Here is an 18,585-nt window from a genome sequence, read left to right on the forward strand (position 1 = left end):
ACAGTCTGAGCTTCTCAAACCTTTGTCATGTCAAGGACCCCAAATAATATGTAGTTTTACTATGGATTGATTGATTGATTGATTGATTGATTGATTGATTGATTGATTGATTGATTGATTGCTGGATTACTTTATTAGACAGAACTGTAAATAGCACAAAGTATTGTCAGAGATTTGACCCCCCCAAAAAAGCCCATTCAGCAAAAGTAAAAGCTAGGTTTTGCAGTCAATGAAACAGACCTATGCTTACGTGTTGTTTGGCTTCATCATCATATAATTAGGAAACTACAAAAGCAGGTTTCCAAAAAAAAAAAACAGGAAAAAAAGGCAATGCATTACGTAATTGTGAAACTCTAAACATTGGAAAAGCCAAATAATGCTGTGTTGCAACTTTAAAATGGTATTGTTGTGGGCTGGGAGGCCACTGCATGAGCCGGTGCTGAAGACGGACTTTAATGCAGAGGTTCTCAACCGTTTCAGGCTCGGACCCCCAAAATAATCATGTTTTAACTGGGGAGTGACAAGCACTAAGAGTTGAGGCGTTACATTTTGTATAACACGGTTGTATTGTTGCCTCTAATATTTGACAGTTTGGCCAATGTTTAATTTATCATTTTAGAGGTATTAAAAAGTAGCCTGATTTCAGACTCTGCACTGGAGTCCACTCAGAGAGTGGGCGGGTGTATTGGCTGGAGCCAGGCAAATTAAAAAGTCCTTAAACTGTCACTTTAGAAATGTGCAGAATCTGCAGATACCCTCTAGAGACTTAAACTTTATGTTGGTTTGTTTACTGTTGAGAGAGAAAACAATGTTGCACAAGTTAATGATCTGGCACCAACCAAAATAATTTGGGGACCCCCCTGGGGGTCCCAACCCACAGGTTGAGAACCACTGCTTTAACACTGTTCAGTGCTTTTTCCACGGGTTCTGTCTTGTCAGCAAACATGACGAGACAAGCAGAGCAGCCAGACAAAGTGCTTCACACACAGACGTGGCAGCAGTAGCAGCAGCAGCAGCAGCTGTAGTGACTGCACTGGTGGAAACACAGCACATGTGGGCATCTTGAAGACTCCCTCACTTAATTATTTCCCCACCAAGAGCAGCTGAATACAGCCAGGCCCTGTTTGGGAATACATCAAATCAAGTGTCCTCTAAGGCTGGGGGATAGTAGGAAAACCTTCCATATTCGATAAACGTTGTTGAATACCTCGATATGGATATTACTCATGATATTAGTAAAAACAATGGCATTATATAGTTTTTAATGTTGTTCTGCTTTAGGTCCACTGCCTGCCTAACCCAGATAATGAATACATAGCATATCCATGCATGCACACTGCACAGTACACATAGAATAAATACAAAATGCCTTATTCCTATTTTCCAACAATGGATTTATTGAAATAACCACACCTGGATACAGATGGACTGTATGTTGCTATGTGTGCATGCATAGTGTGTCTGTTAATTCATTTGACACATACACCAATACACTCATTTCAAGCTGTCTTCGTCCATATGTATACCTCGCATGTTGATACCTCGATATCGATACATTTTCGATATATTTCCCAGCCTTAGTGTGCGCACTGTTGTGTTCACTCAATGTAACGAGAACTCTCCTACAACATGCACGGACTGACATCCCCCAGTCACAGTCATACTGTAGCCTACTAGCCTATAGCAGGGGTTCCCAAACTTTTTTGTCTCAGGGCACCCTATAAATATTGTTTTAATCCGAGGCACCCCTACATTATAATTTTCACTCCCATCCAGGGCAGGAATTTCATGGAGGCCATGAAAGCCATGGCAGCCATTGCCCCTCAGTTTGGCCTTGTGCCCCTCAAACCAATGGCATGACCTGAGACCACAGTGGCCTTAATGCCCAACCTGAGCTGACTGTTCAACTTTATCCTATGACTCTTTCTTGTCAATATGTAGACAGTGGACACCAGTGTCTTTTGTTGAGATTCTGAAATCTTAAACCTCCCTGGTCCCCATCTTTAAACCAATCCAGTGACTTTGATTGGTGCAGGGCTGAGCATGGATCAAATTGTAAATATCATCATTTATGTATTTCACTGCAGATTAGGTTATCATCCCTAACCCTTAAATTCAACAAATTCTTTTGATGGACTAAAATCTTGTTTTATTTGATGGCTTCCCTGCCGTGGCATTTGGCCTTTGTGCCCTCAAAAAATGGACAACATCAAAGGCCAAGTGGCCTTGCCCCTAAAATGATGAAAATCCTTGCCTGCTCCCATCACCTTATATTTATAGCATATCGTCGTTGTCGGCTGGAAACCTTGTATGTCCAAAACCATTTGTTTTGTATTTATCATCTATAAAATGTTCTAAACTAGTGAAAACAGCAGAAGATGCGAGGTGTTGTGTGCTTGTAGATCGGCTGTTTTCACTAGTTTTGTGCCGCAGTCTTGTATGATGAAGCAGGGCTTTGCTTTACCAAAAGACGTACACATTTGAAACTTGGAGATTTTGGTTTGAACTGACTGAAAATAACTTTGTACTTAAAGTTTAAAATGATACTAAATATTTTCGTGTCCAAGTGTCCAAATAAATTCCAAATATTACCAAATCATCTCACGGCACCCCTGGACTGCCGTCACGGCACCCCAGGGTGTCCCGTCACCCACTTTGAAAACCCCTGGCCTATAGGATTATGGCTAGAAGTTTAGCCAGTGCATGCATGTCCACGCGTTTGCACGGCAAAAAGCAAATGTTCCGCCCCAGGATAAAGGATTTTGATTATCGCGATAATATCGTAAATCGCGATTTGTTTTGTCACAATAAATGGTGATATGACATTATCACGTGCTCCCATCTCTACCCCTGCTGCAGGTCGTTGGCTGTGGGGACGCAGAGCGGCTACAAGCTGTTCTCTCTGACCTCCGTGGACAAGCTGGACTGCATCCATGAGAGTGGTGAGTGACAGAGACCACTCTTTAAAGCCTGTCCCCTTTCCCCTTGTCCCCTTCCCCCTGTCCCCTGTCCTCTTGTCCCCTCTCCCCTTGTCCCCTTCCCCCTGTCCCCTGCCCTGTCCCCTCTCCCCTTGTCCCCTGTCCTCTTGTCCCTCTGTCCCCTGTGTGCTAGTCTCGTGTGGCCAGACTCCCACGATTTGCAGATGCTCCCGTCATGGGTTAACGTAAGAAGAATGATGAGTACCCGGTTAAAGGGGAAGTGAAGCCTCCTCCCGAGTCCCCACTTCCGTTTCGTTTTTTAACATCGCACACATTTATCCTAATATAAATCAAAATCATCTAAGCATATTTAGCTTGCTGTTTAGCAGAAATTACATTTTAAATATTAATTTCATGAACGAAAACGCCAGCTTCCATTACTCGCTGTTCAGGAGCTGTAGTTCCAGACTCTATATAGCATTCAAAGATTGTGGAATAGTTGTCTGGCTATGCAAGACTATGCAAGTCCCCTGCTCTGTCCCCCCTCCCCACCTGCCACTTGTCCTCTCTCCCATGTGTGCTAGTCTCGCGTGGCCAGACTGTTGACTCCCGCGATTTGCAAATGTTTGGGGAAACCTTGATGATGATGATGGTGATGAGTAGCCGGCATGAGAAGCTATATATTGGGAAGCTCACTTCCGTTTCATTTTTACAGTAGCGCACATTTATCCTAATATAAATAAAAATCATCTAAGCATACATAGCTTGCTGCTTATGAGAAATTATATCGTAAAAAATATAGTTTTGTGAGCGGAAATGTGAGCTTCCGTTACTTGCCGTTCAGGATCTGTACTTCCATACTATATAGCATTCGGAGATTGTGGAATAGTTGTCTGGCTACGCGAGACTACCTGTCCCCTGTCCTCTGGGCTCCCCTGTCTCCTGCTAGGAGCTTACCTAGCTTACCTTTTGATTGATTTATTATTTTATTTGACAAAAATGGAGAACAGTAGAAGTATAGTCAATACATTCAAAGAATGTAGTACAGTACAAGTACAGTTAAAAGGAACATCCCAAATAAGTCCTTTTACGGTCTTGTTTAAGTCAGAAGTCCTTGCATGGTATTCAGTTCATGGACATAATAAATAGCAAGCAAAGAAAAAAATTCAACATCATCGCGGTTATAAACTAACCCTAACAGCATATGTACAGGGGGGGTGCTCGCTTGTCTATGGGAGAAGTAGGGCTGTCCTCGACTCAGGATTTATGAAGTCGATTCGAGTCGCGGGGGTTAATCCGACGCGTCGACGAATCGTTTTATAGTCTACTTTGTGTAAAAAAAAAAAAAAAAGTGTTGCTTTAAACCACGTCAACATAATACAATAAATACATTAAGATGAATTGAATACACTGTGTTTTCGGTGATATTGGTGAGCGAGCACAAATGTTATCTGCATAGCAGTGTACAACCATAGAGTACAAATAAAACATCTCCGCTGTTTCAACTCTGCCCCGTCTCTCGGCAGCGTGCAGTATAGATGAGACATTCGCGAACGATTCCACTCACTTGAACGGCTCTTTTAAATGAACGATGGGATCCAGTCCGCAGTCGCGGGACACAGAGCACTGACAGAGTAATGAGTCCGTGTCGAGAACGGATTCATTTCAGAAACGGATCATAAACAGGCGGAGGCACAGCTCCCGCTAGAGCCAGCAGTGTGGACATGTCATGGACGCAAACACAGCGAAACACAATCATTCATCATGGATTACAACACTGGAACAATTCAGAAGCACTTTAATTAGAAAATGTAACTTGTAGCCTACTACCATCAGAAGAAAGTGTCTTCTCTCTGTGTAATTAGATGGCCAGTGCTACACTTACATTGAAAATGTTTCTAGACGTTTTAAAGACAATCATTTATTTTGTCTGACTCACATGTTTGACTGCATGCGTCCAAGTTGTTTTAAAGGCGATATTTGCAATGTTTGCTTTAGCAGTAATGAGTCAGGGGTAGACTATATAGATCACTGTGTGGTCAGTGTGGTTATTTCCTCATAGCATCACAAGACTGAGGCTGTGCAACTCTGAGCCGCGATGCAAAGAATTCATTCACACTGAAGCGACCAACGTTTGGTGTTTGGTGACAGACAGAAGGTTTTTACTTCTGTTGGATAGATTCTTTGCATCGTGGCTGAGAGCTCATTCTTCAAGGTTCAAGGTCGTACTTTATTGTTACATCTTTTGTACAGGTACACAGTGGCGTCAGTTCAGAAAAAGGTAAGGTATGGCAACATGACTGGTGTCTTGCACGCGCGCCTTTGCGCGCGTGCAAGACACCAGTCATGTTGCCATACCTTAGCAACAGGCATGATACATTTATTTTAAGAAGTACATTCTATTTTTTCCCCCCAAAATGTATATGGTTTCTTGGGCTGGATATGGCAGCCTGGAACAGTTGTTCAAGTGTGGCTAAACTTGGCGTAAACGTGCCACAATTAACAATAATGAATTGCACCTGTGCAGCTCACCTGCGGAACCTGGGAATATACCACTTTGTCAAGATGGGGAGAATAAAAGTGTGGAGAATATAATTATAATACCTTGTTAAATTTAGCATTTGTAGTTATTTTACTGTAATTTAACAACATAACCAGCACAGACAGACAAAGAGACATTCATGGATTTATATTTTAAAGTAACTTGTATTCTCCCCCCTGAACCCAGGGTATGGCAGCTGCATACCCCTGCCATACCCAATTGACGCCCCTGCAGGTACATAAGAGTAAAGGTCTTTGCACACTGCGGTGTTTTTCGGGCCGAATATCGGAGTGAATTTCGGAACTCGTAAATAAAAAGATCAACCTCACGTTATGTCAATCACGTTTGCACACTTTATTTTCAGACCAGGGTTGACTTTTTTGACAATGACAATATTTGGGACAAGAAAGAGTGCAAAGGCAAAAGGGCAAGGAGAGAATAAAAAGAGCATCCTCAAATGTACATGTGCATAAAGGTTGGTATATTGTATACACCAACGGCATTTCTTTCCAGTAGTTGCTCAATCTCTCGAGACAAGAGTCAATGATGGCTACGCCATTGAAGAGGAAGAGGTACAGCCCGAGTGGGCGTTTTTGTAAACAACTTCACAGTATGTTCTATGTGCAACAGATTAGTATATTTCATGTCACAGCCTATATGTATGTACAGTAGGTGCAATCCAGCCTCACAGTATCTATCTATGGTACAGTGTTTCTAGTCAGACAAGCTTATCTGTGGTGGTCAGCACCTCATCCACAGGTGTTTGCCTGACATACAGTATTTCCTCACAGCTGCTTCATCCCTCACTGAAACTCACCCTGATCCTGTCTGACTGACCTGCATGTGTACCTGGTTTCAGTCTGCCTCTAAAACCTTCACTCCTAACAACAACATCAACGGCCCTGAAGGATAGGCAAACAGTGGCTGTTATTGACAGTGACATCATGCTAGTGATGTGTAGAACACATGACTCATTGGCTAAGAGATAGGATTATCATTTAGAAAGACTCTTGAATCACTGGCTTCAAACTTCAGAGATGATCAGACAAGATGGTATAGCGCAGGGATACTCAAACAGCTGAACCAGTGGGCCACATTTAGGGCTGTGACGATTTTGACATTTTACACAACGATTAAGTGTCACTCAAATAACTGCGATTAACGATTTAATTGTGTTTTTGTCGTTGACAATTACATTTCAGTTTGGCTTGTAGGCTTTGAAGTTGACATTGCGGATATGACACATAACCTAAATATACATAGAAATCTCTCTCTAGGTCGTCCTCAGACGAGCCTTCCATCGTCGCTTCCAGGCATCCCGGTTCTCCATACATCTGGCCAGCTCGTTGGTACTTTGTGCTCCTACGTCTTTCTTGAGTACATCCACATATGTTAGTGTGGGACGTCCTGGTGACCGGTGCCCATGTGTTGGTTCCCACAGCACCAGTTTGCTCATTCTTCTGGCAGCAATCTACATACATAGAAATGACTGACATATTTGACAACTTCATACTTAAAAAATAACATTGATGCGACGCGTTGTGAGCTTGTAGATCGGCTATTTCCACTGTTTCTGAAAATGTTTGAAAATATATGAACATTCTTCAACGTGGAAACGATTATGGCGATTATGCAAAATAATTGCGATTACCTAAAATAATTGCGATTAGACAATTAAGCAATAATTGTGACAGTCCTATGGACAGGTAGTTTGAGGAACAGGGATATTCATAATGAACAGATGGTATCCAAAACGACTCCCACCAGAGAAAGTCGAAAGTCGAAGTTGAAAAAAAAAAAAACTTTCTATTGTGAAAATAGCTGATCTACATGCTGTGAGCATGTAGATCGGCTATTTTCACAATTTCTGCCTCTATATATTTGACAATTTGGACAATGTTTAATTTGCCATTTTAGAGGTATTAAAAAGTCCTTAAATTGTCACTTTATAAATGTGCAGATACCCTCTATACACTTAAACCTTATGTTGGTATGTTTACAGTTGAGTGAGAGAACAATGTTTCACTTTAAGTTGATCATATGGGGACCCCCCCCCAAAATAATTGGGGGGGTTGTGTGTGATGTTATGACGTCATCAAACCACGATAAAGTCGACTTCAACTCAACCTTTTACTGAGTCGAGCCAACGTGCAAAAATCACAAGTCGTTAATGCCCTAGTATAGTATTGACGCTGTCTGTTGATTTAACAGAACTCTCCTCCCATGTCAAATAAAGACTGGTTGTCTGTCTGTCGCTCAGGGCACCGAGAGTCAATGATCTGCTTTCTGTCTCTGTTCCCCACAAGCCGTTGGGAATGACAGTTCATCTGGTTCATCATACTAATATATTAAACTAATATTGGTATGAACGTCTAGAGCAGAGGTCTTCAACAGGGGGTCCGGGACTCCTAGGGGGTCCTCAGAGTTACTACAGGGGGTCCTCCAAATCTTTTTGTGATAGAAACTTTTTTTGTCTCCTTTTTTTATATTAACCACTTGACCCCTAGCTTCCATATTCTGAGAACTTTAGCCAAAAATAGCAGATCTACAAGCTAGGGGCATAGTTAGATCGGCTATTTTCGGCAAAGAGGTTTGGTGTAGAGGGGAAAAAGAGCAGACTAAGTACAGAGTGAAAGGTCAAGTTTTTTTTTTAAGTATTGACGGTTCAAGTGGTTAAATATCTGAAAACACAAATTGACATGAATCCAAAATACACTGATCGTGCTGTCAAACAATAAAACTGTATGGTGTTTACAGAAAGGTTGTGGGGGTCCCTGCTTCCTCTCTCTCTCAACTAAGGGGTCCTTGGCCTGAAAACGTTGAAGACCCCTGGTCTAGAGGATGGGACCATAGGAACATTTCATACAGGGGTGGGAGATATGGTGATACATATCGTTGAGACGATACAATGTCTCCACCATATGCCTTTTCAGAGATATCCTATATATCGTGGTACAATGATATATATAGGCGTTGTGAGCATGTAGATCTGCTATTTTCACAATTTCTGCCTCTAATATTTGACAATTTGGCCAATGTTTAACTCTCTCGTTGCAATCAATTAAATCTCTTTGAAGGTCCCCGATGCCATGGTCTCCATAGACTTCCATGTAATTCATAGTGCACGGATCATGCACTCCCATGCCTAGATCACGCACCACATGTGTGCACGCTGTTCACAGCTTTCAGACAAAAACATCCGCTTGGAAAATCCGTTCAGGCATTCATGAGATGGCAGCCATTATGTTTTCTTCAAATGTAAACAAACATGGCTGCCATGTTTGAAAGATGGGGTTGGTATGGGGGTTGTTTTTTTTTTCAAGAGGAAAATGTTTTTTCTTCAAACTCGGGAAACTCGGGTTGGCACTTTGTCATTATAGAGCTAAGAGGTATTAAAAAGTCCATAAATTGTCACTTTATAAATGTGCAGATACCCTCTATATACACTTAAACCTTATGTTGGTTTGTGTACTGTTGAGTGAGAGAACAATGTTTCACATTAAGTTAATAATCATCTGGGGACCCCCCAACATAATTTGGGGACCCCAGAGCTCCAGTGGACACCCCAGATGTTCACCTCTCTCTCCCTGTCCTCTGCAGAGATGGGAAGTAACGAAGTACAAATACTTCGTTACTGTAACAAAGTACATTTTTCAGTACTTTGTACTTTACTGAGTAATTATTTGGAATGAGTACTTTTACTTTTACCAAAGTCGTTTTTTTCACAAGTACTTTTACTTAAGTACAGAATGTGAGTACTTTTCCCATCTCTGGTCCTCTGCTCTCTCCAGTGGACACCCCAGACATGTACATCTTGCAGGGACGTGCTGGGCCCCTGATTCAGCCCGGGAAAAAGAGTCGTAGAGGCCCTCTTTGTGCGCTATAGAGAGAGATCTCTCTCTATAGCGCTGCTGCTACTCAAAGATTTGTGACAAAGTGACAAGCCAGTGGGCCAATTTCATGAGTTATATTTCGTCGTCGTCGGGTGGAAACCTTGTATGTCCAAAGCCATTTGTTTTGTATTTATCATTTTAAAAATGATTTAAACTAGTGAAAACAGGCAATCTACAAGCACACAACGCCTCGCGGTGCGAGGCGTTGTGTGCTTGTAGATCGGCTGTTTTCACTACTTTTGTGCAAAAGCCTTGTATGGTGAAGCAGGGCTTTACTTTTAAAAAATGTACAAATTTGAAACTTGGAGATACGAGGTTTCTGCCCGACAGTGACGATTTACTTTGTTGGCCGCCCAGCCCCCAAAATGGAACAAAGGCAGACATTTTATTTTTTATTTTTTCCTAATGGAACCGGCCGTTCGGGAGTTGTCCTGCTTTTCCCAATGGCCAGCACGTCCCTGTCCTCTGCTCTCTTCCAGTGGACACCCCAGACATGTACAATAATGTTGTCTCTGTCTCCCTCTAGTGGACACCCCAGACATGTACAATAATGTTGTCTCTGTCTCCCTCTAGTGGACACCCCAGACATGTACATGTTGTCTCTGTCTCCCTCTAGTGGACACCCCAGACATGCACATGTTGTCTCTGTCTCCCTCTAGTGGACACCCCTGACATGTACATGTTGTCTCTGTCTCCCTCTAGTGGACACCCCAGACATGTACATGTTGTCTCTGTCTCCCTCTAGTGGACACCCCAGACATGTACATGTTGTCTCTGTCTCCCTCTAGTGGACACCCCAGACATGTACATGTTGTCTCTGTCTCCCTCTAGTGGACACCCCTGACATGTACATGTTGTCTCTGTCTCCCTCTAGTGGACACCCCTGACGTGTACATGTTGTCTCTGTCTCCCTCTAGTGGACACCCCAGACATGTACAATAATGTTGTCTCTGTCTCCCTCTAGTGGACACCCCTGACATGTACATGTTGTCTCTGTCTCCCTCTAGTGGACACCCCAGACATGTACAATAATGTTGTCTCTGTCTCCCTCTAGTGGACACCCCGGACGTGTACATCGTGGAGCGTCTGTTCTCCAGCAGCCTGGTGGTGGTGGTCTGCAGCTCCATGCCTCGACGCATGAACGTCTACCACTTCAAGAAGGGCACGGAGATCTGCAACTACAGCTACAGCAACCCCATCCTGGCTGTACGACTCAACAGACAGGTGAGGGGAGGAGATGGTCTCACATGGCCAAACTGTTGACTCCCGCCATTTGCGAATGCTCCCGTCATACGGACCGGGAGGCGGAAGCTAAAGTATTAAATAATTCCAGGTCCTATCAATGGGATAAAGGTGCCATCAGTAAACTCTTAGCTCGGGCGGCGCTTTGGTAAAGTCCCTGCTTTACTCAAAGCACCCCGGGCCTTGTCCAGATTCCACACCAGGGTGACGCACAGGGACGTGCTGACCATTGGGAAAAGCGGGACAACTCCCGAACAGCCGGCTCATTACCGGCCTTTGTTCCATTTTGGGGGCTGGGCGGCCAACAAAGTAAATCGTCACTGTCAGGCAGAAACCTTGTTGCACAAAAGTTGCACAAAAGTAGTGAAAACAGCAGATCTACAAGCACACAACGCCGTGCTTGTAGATCGGCTGTTTTCACTAGTTTAAATCATTTTTAAAATGATAAATACAAAACAAACGGTTTTGGACATACGAAATATAACTCATGTACAGTAATTGGCCCACTGGCTTGTCACTTGTCATGATCTGAAATGGCAAATCTTTGAGTAGCAGCAGCGCTCTAGAGAGAGATCTTTCTCTATAGCGCGCAATGAGGGCCTCTCCAACTCTTTTTCCCGGGCTGAATCTGGGGCCCAGCACGTCCCTGCAGAATTCTTTGATAATGTTTGGAAATTGATAATGTTTGGTACACCATACCTGGATTAAACTGAGGTCTGTGTGTGTGTGTGTGTGTGTGTATGTGTGTGTGTGTGTGCGTGTGTGCGTGCGTGCGTGCGTGCGTGCGTGCGTGCGTGTCTCTCTCAGAGGCTGGTGGTGTGTCTTGAGGAGTCCATCTTCATCCACAACATCAAAGACATGAAACTTCTGAAGACCCTGCTCAACACTCCATCCAACCCCTCAGGTACATCCAACCAACATCCAACACTCCATCCAACCCCTCATCCAACACTCCCTCAGGTATGATGCCACCCTCGTGCCAGTGTGCCAGTGATCACCCTCCCCTGTGCCAATGTTGGCACCGTGCCTAAGGTTGACCAGCCCTGCTGTAGACTATTAGAACAAGGCAAGGTGCAAAAGACAAACTGGTCAATAACAGGTAGAAAAAAGAAGTAACGCCTGCATAATGGAAATTGACCATGCCAATTTGACTGTTGACTTAATAATGACCCTATATGGAAGATTAAGGGACCCATAAAGATGTGTCTGTGACCCACAAATGGGTCCCGACCCAGTGTTTGGGAACCGGTGGTCTAGACTAGTAGTGTTGGTCCAGGGCCGCCGCTACTATGACGCGCATGACGCAGTGAGCGTCAGGCATCACGTTGCCAAAAGGCACCAAGAAATGAGAGAGAAAAGAAAAAAGAAGAGCCAAGCCGATCCATTTGATCTGGGGGCGGGGCCGCAGCACAGTCCGCGACGCACTCTGAAGGGGAGCACACACTGGACGCGGGCGGCTGTGCAGCGTCGCGTCACGGTATCGATGCACGTGAAGTGCCGCGCGGTAACCCCAACTGGATGTGGCGCGCTGCCACACAGCACATCCATTTCCCCCGGTGGGGAGAACCATGGGAGAACATGTTCACCGCGCGGCAACGCTGGAAAAATAGAACAGCGGCGTATCGGCGCGGCAGGTGAGGCGGCAGACCCGCGACTGCGCGCGTCTGACGGCGCCGGTGTGGGTTAGTTCATTGAAAATAATGGGGCCGTATGTTTTGACGCGCTGCTTCCTCGCCGCCCTGTGTTGGTCCTCTTCCTAACTATCCCCCTGTGTCTCCTCTCTCTCTCTCTCTCTCCCCTCAGGTCTGTGTGCTCTCTCTACCAACCATTCCAACTCCTACCTGGCCTACCCTGGCAGCGCCACCATGGGGGAGATCATCCTCTACGATGCCAACACCCTGGTGAGCATGGTGCTGCTCCTGTACACATGTTACACTATGATGCCAACACCCTGGTGAGCATGGTGCTGCTCCTGTACACATGTTACACTATGATGCCACCCGGGTGAGCATGGTACTGCTCCTGTACACATGTTACACTATGATGCCACCACCCTGGTGAGCATGGTGCTGCTCCTGTACACATGTTACACTATGATGCCACCCTGGTGAGCATGGTGCTGCTCCTGTACACATGTTACACTATGATGCCACCACCCTGGTGAGCATGGTGCTGCTCCTGTACACATGTTACACTATGATGCCACCCTGGTGAGCATGGTGCTGCTCCTGTACACATGTTACACTATGATGCCAACACCCTGGTGAGCATGGTGCTGCTCCTGTACACATGTTACACTATGATGCCACCCTGGTGAGCATGGTGCTGCTCCTGTACACATGTTACACTATGATGCCACCCTGGTGAGCATGGTGCTGCTCCTGTACACATGTTACACTATGATGCCACCCTGGTGAGCATGGTGCTGCTCCTGTACACATGTTACACTATGATGCCAACACCCTGGTGAGCATGGTGCTGCTCCTGTACACATGTTACACTATGATGCCACCCTGGTGAGCATGGTGCTGCTCCTGTACACATGTTACACTATGATGCCACCCTGGTGAGCATGGTACTGCTCCTGTACACATGTTACACTATGATGCCACCCTGGTGAGCATGGTACTGCTCCTGTACACATGTTACACTATGATGCCACCCTGGTGAGCATGGTGCTGCTCCTGTACACATGTTACACTATGATGCCACCCTGGTGAGCATGGCACTGCTCCTGTACACATGTTACACTATGATGCCACCCTGGTGAGCATGGTGCTGCTCCTGTACACATGTTACACTATGATGCCACCCTGGTGAGCATGGTACTGCTCCTGTACACATGTTACACTATGATGCCACCCAACACCCTGGTGAGCATGGTGCTGCTCCTGTACACATGTTACACTATGATGCCACCCTGGTGAGCATGGTACTGCTCCTGTACACATGTTACACTATGATGCCACCCTGGTGAGCATGGTGCTGCTCCTGTACACATGTTACACTATGATGCCACCCTGGTGAGCATGGTGCTGCTCCTGTACACATGTTACACTATGATGCCACCCTGGTGAGCATGGTGCTGCTCCTGTACACATGTTACACTATGATGCCACCCTGGTGAGCATGGTGCTGCTCCTGTACACATGTTACACTATGATGCCACCCTGGTGAGCATGGTGCTGCTCCTGTACACATGTTAAACTATGATGCCACCCTGGTGAGCATGGTACTGCTCCTGTACACATGTTACACTATGATGCCACCACCCTGGTGAGCATGGTGCTGCTCCTGTACACATGTTACAATGTTACATCCAAATAGTTTTGGTTTTAAACTTTGTAGTGTGCCTAATCCACAATTCGATTCAACTTCAATGTTAGTTACTGCAACAAGTATCTCACTGTCATGTCAAACACAAGCAAATAATACTCAAAAACTACTAACACAACCTAATAGTGCAGTGTCAAAAAAATCAGTGCGAAAAAAAAAACAACTCGAAAGGAAAAGAAACTAGAAAGGGTGTCACAGCCAGACGCACATGAGCACCCTCCCTGTTTTGATTGATTGAATACTTTATTAGTCAAACAAATGTAAACGGCACAAAGGTACTTTTAGGCTAAATGGACTTGTTTCCATTGTGTTACTACAGTATGTTTCCTTTCAATTCATCACATGCTTATGTACTGTACATGTACTGTACATGTACTGTACATGTACTGTACATGTACTGTACTTATGTACTGTACAAGGAGCAAGAGGAAAAACACTGTCAGTGTATTTACCCCCATTTAAATGGGAATTAATATCTTTCTCCACTTTTTAGTTTTCTGATTCTTTTTCAGGCCAGCTTTTAGCGATACACTGAACCTGTGGGCCGCATTACAAAAATGGCAAGGGGCCAGTTGATAAAATGACAACATTAATGATACTTGATAACTTCTGCCTTTCATCGCCGCCTTATATTGTAGATCTTAACAACTGACTCTGTTTTCTGGCAAATGAAACATAGTGTTATTGAATTAGCATGCAATGGTAAAGCGTCGGTCCATTTTGGCAGAAAGATTAAAGAACTTGTGCGGAATCACCCAAATTAGTTTTCATCCGGACGCCGCCTGAGTGTCACTGATTTAATGGATGGAGTCGGGGCTTTCCACGTTACCATGACAGAGCAGCAGCATGATGCCATGGTTGTACTAAATGTGGGTTTCTCTCTCTCTCTCTGTGTCTCTCTATGTCTCTCTCCCTCAGAGCACAGTAACAATGATTCCAGCTCACGACAGCCCTCTAGCTGCTCTCACCTTCAACGGTTCAGGCACCAAGCTCGCCAGCGCATCTGAGAGGGTGAGAGAGACACTGCAGCTGTGTCCTAAACCTCATGCATTTCAGATTACAGCCTAATAATCCATAATCCATCATGTTATAAACCATGTGATGACTTATTCTCTCAACCAATCACCTCTTGGCTCCAGTGAACTAACATGATAGACGGCAATGTGTTTAAACATAGATTTACTGATGAACATGTATTCCATCGGATCAGTTCCATGCACACTGCACCTGTAGCATGTCTGCAGCACAGAACACTATCAAGACACTCTGAATCAATCAGTAGTTGATGAGGCTCCGTCATACATTCTGGGAGACGGAAATAATGAGTATCCGGTCTGAGAAGTGATAAAGCTGAAGTGAAGCCTCCTCACCACTCCCAATTTGTTTTTACAGTCGCACACATTTATCCTAATATAAATATAAATCATCTAAGCATATACAGTATATTGTGACGCGTTGTGAGCTTGTAGATCTGCTATTTCTTTGGCAAAGCCATTTGATAGAGAGTGAAAAAAAAGTCAAGTATGTACTATATTATAAGTACCTTTTACCAATTAGGCCTATAGTGGGTTTAAGTGGTACCGGATATGCAACTCGGCAAATAAAAGGTGAATTGATCCCAGTGCATGACAGAGGACGATATCACGATAAATTAAATCTTACGATATTGCTGCTTCAGAAATCACATTTTAAAACATAGTTTCGTGAAAAGGAAATGCCAGCTTCCATTACGCAGCTTTCGGGAGCTGTAGTTCCAGACTCTATATAGCATTCTGAGATTGTGGAATTAACTGCTGCACCTCCGGCCACCAGTCAGTCAAACTCCTGAAGTTCGCGGACGATACCACCCTGGTTGGGCTCATCTCCAGGGGGGATGAGGCTGCTTATAGGAGTGAGATTGGCTTGTTGGTCTCCTGATGCACCCGGAACAACTTGGAGCTAAATGCTCTGAAAACAGTGGAGCTAATCGTGGACTTCAGGAGGGACCCGGCCCCTCCCCTTCCAATCATACTGGGGGCACTCCAGTCACCACTGTGGAGTCATGCCGCTTTCTCGGGGTGACCGTTTCTCGGGACCTGAAGTGGGGGCCCAACATCGATGCCCTCACAAAAAAGGCCCAAAAGAGACTATTTTTCCTGAGGCAGCTCAGTAAATTCCATCTTCCAAGGACCATGCTGGTTAACTTCTACTCTGCCATCATTGAGTCCATCGTCACCTTCGCCATCATCGCTTGGTTCCCCGCTGCAGCGGCCAAGGACAAGGTCAAGCTGCAACGGGTCATACGCTCGGCAGAGAGGGTGATTGGCTGCCCTTTGCCCTCCCTTGAGGCCCTGTTTAGAAGTAGGGCTTTGAGGAGGGCCAGGAAGATAATGGCTGACCCCCTACACCCAGGCCACAGTCTGTTTTTCATGCTCCCTTCAGGCAGGAGGTTGCAGTCCCTAAAGGCTGTGAAGGCCCGACATTCGAATAGCTTTTTCCCCATGGCTATCCGGCTCCTAAATGAGGCCGGTTTCCCCCCCTGATCCCCTTCCACCCTCCCTCCACCCCACTCAGAGTGCTATGGGTTGTCTTGTGTGCTCTGACCTGACCTATATTCATATCATATATATATATTTATATTTATTTTGCACTATAATGTTGGTTATGCACTGCCTTGTCTTGTTTTGTCTTGCACCTGTCCTGTTGTCTTAACTGCACTCCATTATGCCAAAACAAATTCCTAACATGTTTACATGTGATGACAATAAAGGTCTTCTGATTCTGATTCTGATTCTGTTGTCTGGCTACGCGAGACTAGATGTAGCATGACAAGACAGGATTTACCATAACAATGGCTATCATCAGGCCTGTGGTGATGTGCTGTATACATTAGGGCTGGGCGATATGGTGATAATTATCGTTGAGAGACGATACATTGTCTCCACGATATGCCTTTTCAGAGATATTGTATGTATCGAGATACAATTGAGGGAGCCTTGTAAAAAAATCCTGTTTAATCGTTAATACAGAGATTCATTGCAGAATTCAATTAAACCTGCATTTTGGTCAAAATCATCAGTTCTCAAACTTTAAAATGTCAAGGTCTCCACTTAACTCTGACAGTATACAAATGAAACCAAATCCATTTGGTTTCATTTGTATACTGTCAGTTACATACTTGTAAAGTTCAATTTAGACCTTCCAAAAGGAACCCAGAGTCAGAGAGTCTAGTTTGTGTCAAGTAACTTGAAAAATAACCATAAAAACCAACATGAAAAAGAATCGTGATAAAATCGTGTATTGTGATACAGCTTGGGAAAATATTGTGATATTGTATTTTTCCATATCGCCCACCCCTCGTGTACATGCATGCTTCACGCTCCACGCTGAAGCCTCTTGATGCTGTTTACCACAGTAACCTGCGGTTTATCACTGGCCATGGTTATCTTACCCATCATTGTGTGTTGTATGAAACTATGGGATGGCCATCTCTCTCTCAGTTCGTAGAGAGCAACATTGTATGTTATGTATTTATAAGGCCTTGTATGGTAAACGTCCTCTGTACCTATCCTCGCTGTTAGATCTAAATGTCACTGGACAATCAACTCGTTCACAGGTATACAATAGATCAGGGGTCTTCAACGTTTTCTGGCCAAGGACCCCTTAGTTGAGAGAGAGATGAAGCAGGGACCCCCACAACCTTTTTTCATAGATTCCATATAGTTTCATTGTTTGACAGCACAATCATCGTTGTATTTTGATCTACAAGCTCACAACAGCGTTGTGAGGGGGCGTGTTTCCTCCTCCGCGTCATCAGCGCTCACACCCGATTTGCATGTTCTCCCCGTGTCCCCTAGGGTAGATACCCTCACAAAAACATGCAGTAATCCATAAAAATCACATAGTGATTGTACCTGCTTCATGTAAAAACTGTCTATGTGCATCTCTGATGTTGTATCATGATTCAATTGTTTGTGGTGTTTTTCATTGCTGTATTATGTATGCTGGGATCAGGGTGTCCTTGAAAAAAAGAGCTTGCTCTCAATGGGCTCTCAAAGGAAAAATAAAGAAAGAAAGAACCTCTTGTCAGGATGTGGGCCAAAGTTTGTAGAATCTGGATTCTACATTATTTTGTTATGAATTAAAAACAGACATTTATTGAATTTTAAGGTGCTCAAAATGAAACGTGTATCACGTGTCGTAGACCTCTAATGAAATCCTTCTCTCTCTCTCTCTCTCTCTCTCTCTCTCTCTCTCTCTCTCTCTCTCTCTCTCTCTCTCTCTCTCTCTCTCTCTCTCTCTCTCTCTCTCTCTCTCTCTCTCTCTCTCTCTCTCTCTCTCTCTCTCTCTCTCTCTCTCAGGGCACGGTTATCAGAGTGTTTTCCATTCCCGAGGGTCAGCGTCTGTTTGAGTTCCGCCGGGGAATGAAGAGGTACGAGTTCAGATACCGTCAAATGTACCAAAATATAACGCATACATAAAGCACAGCTGAGTGTGCTTTATGCACACCAAGATAACATGCAACAACAACCAAGTCCTTCCTACAGTAAACACCTGGTCTCTTTCTAAACCCTTACAGCAGGCCTACACAGTATACTTGGAATGCAGGATTCATTGTGTGCTGAAGAAGAGTGATTTATGGTAGTAACTGGAGGTCAGGGGGTCTCAAAGTGTG

At 44.4% G+C, this 18,585-nt stretch overlaps 1 protein-coding gene across 1 annotated transcript in view; it reads left to right on the forward strand.

Moving 5' to 3' along the window:
- LOC308284390 (WD repeat domain phosphoinositide-interacting protein 1-like) overlaps positions 1 to 18,585 on the forward strand; it is a 31,387-nt gene that overhangs the window by 3,157 nt on the left and 9,645 nt on the right. The window contains exons 2-7 of the mRNA XM_080724990.1: positions 2,860 to 2,942; positions 10,408 to 10,577; positions 11,403 to 11,499; positions 12,399 to 12,496; positions 14,850 to 14,942; positions 18,272 to 18,342. Coding sequence (XP_080581116.1) covers positions 2,860 to 2,942; positions 10,408 to 10,577; positions 11,403 to 11,499; positions 12,399 to 12,496; positions 14,850 to 14,942; positions 18,272 to 18,342 — 612 coding nt within the window. The remainder of the gene's footprint in view (positions 1 to 2,859; positions 2,943 to 10,407; positions 10,578 to 11,402; positions 11,500 to 12,398; positions 12,497 to 14,849; positions 14,943 to 18,271; positions 18,343 to 18,585) is intronic.

Source organism: Nannobrachium achirus, assembly GCF_963921795.1.
Source record: "Nannobrachium achirus genome assembly, chromosome: 4".
NCBI lineage: Eukaryota > Metazoa > Chordata > Actinopteri > Myctophiformes > Myctophidae > Nannobrachium > Nannobrachium achirus.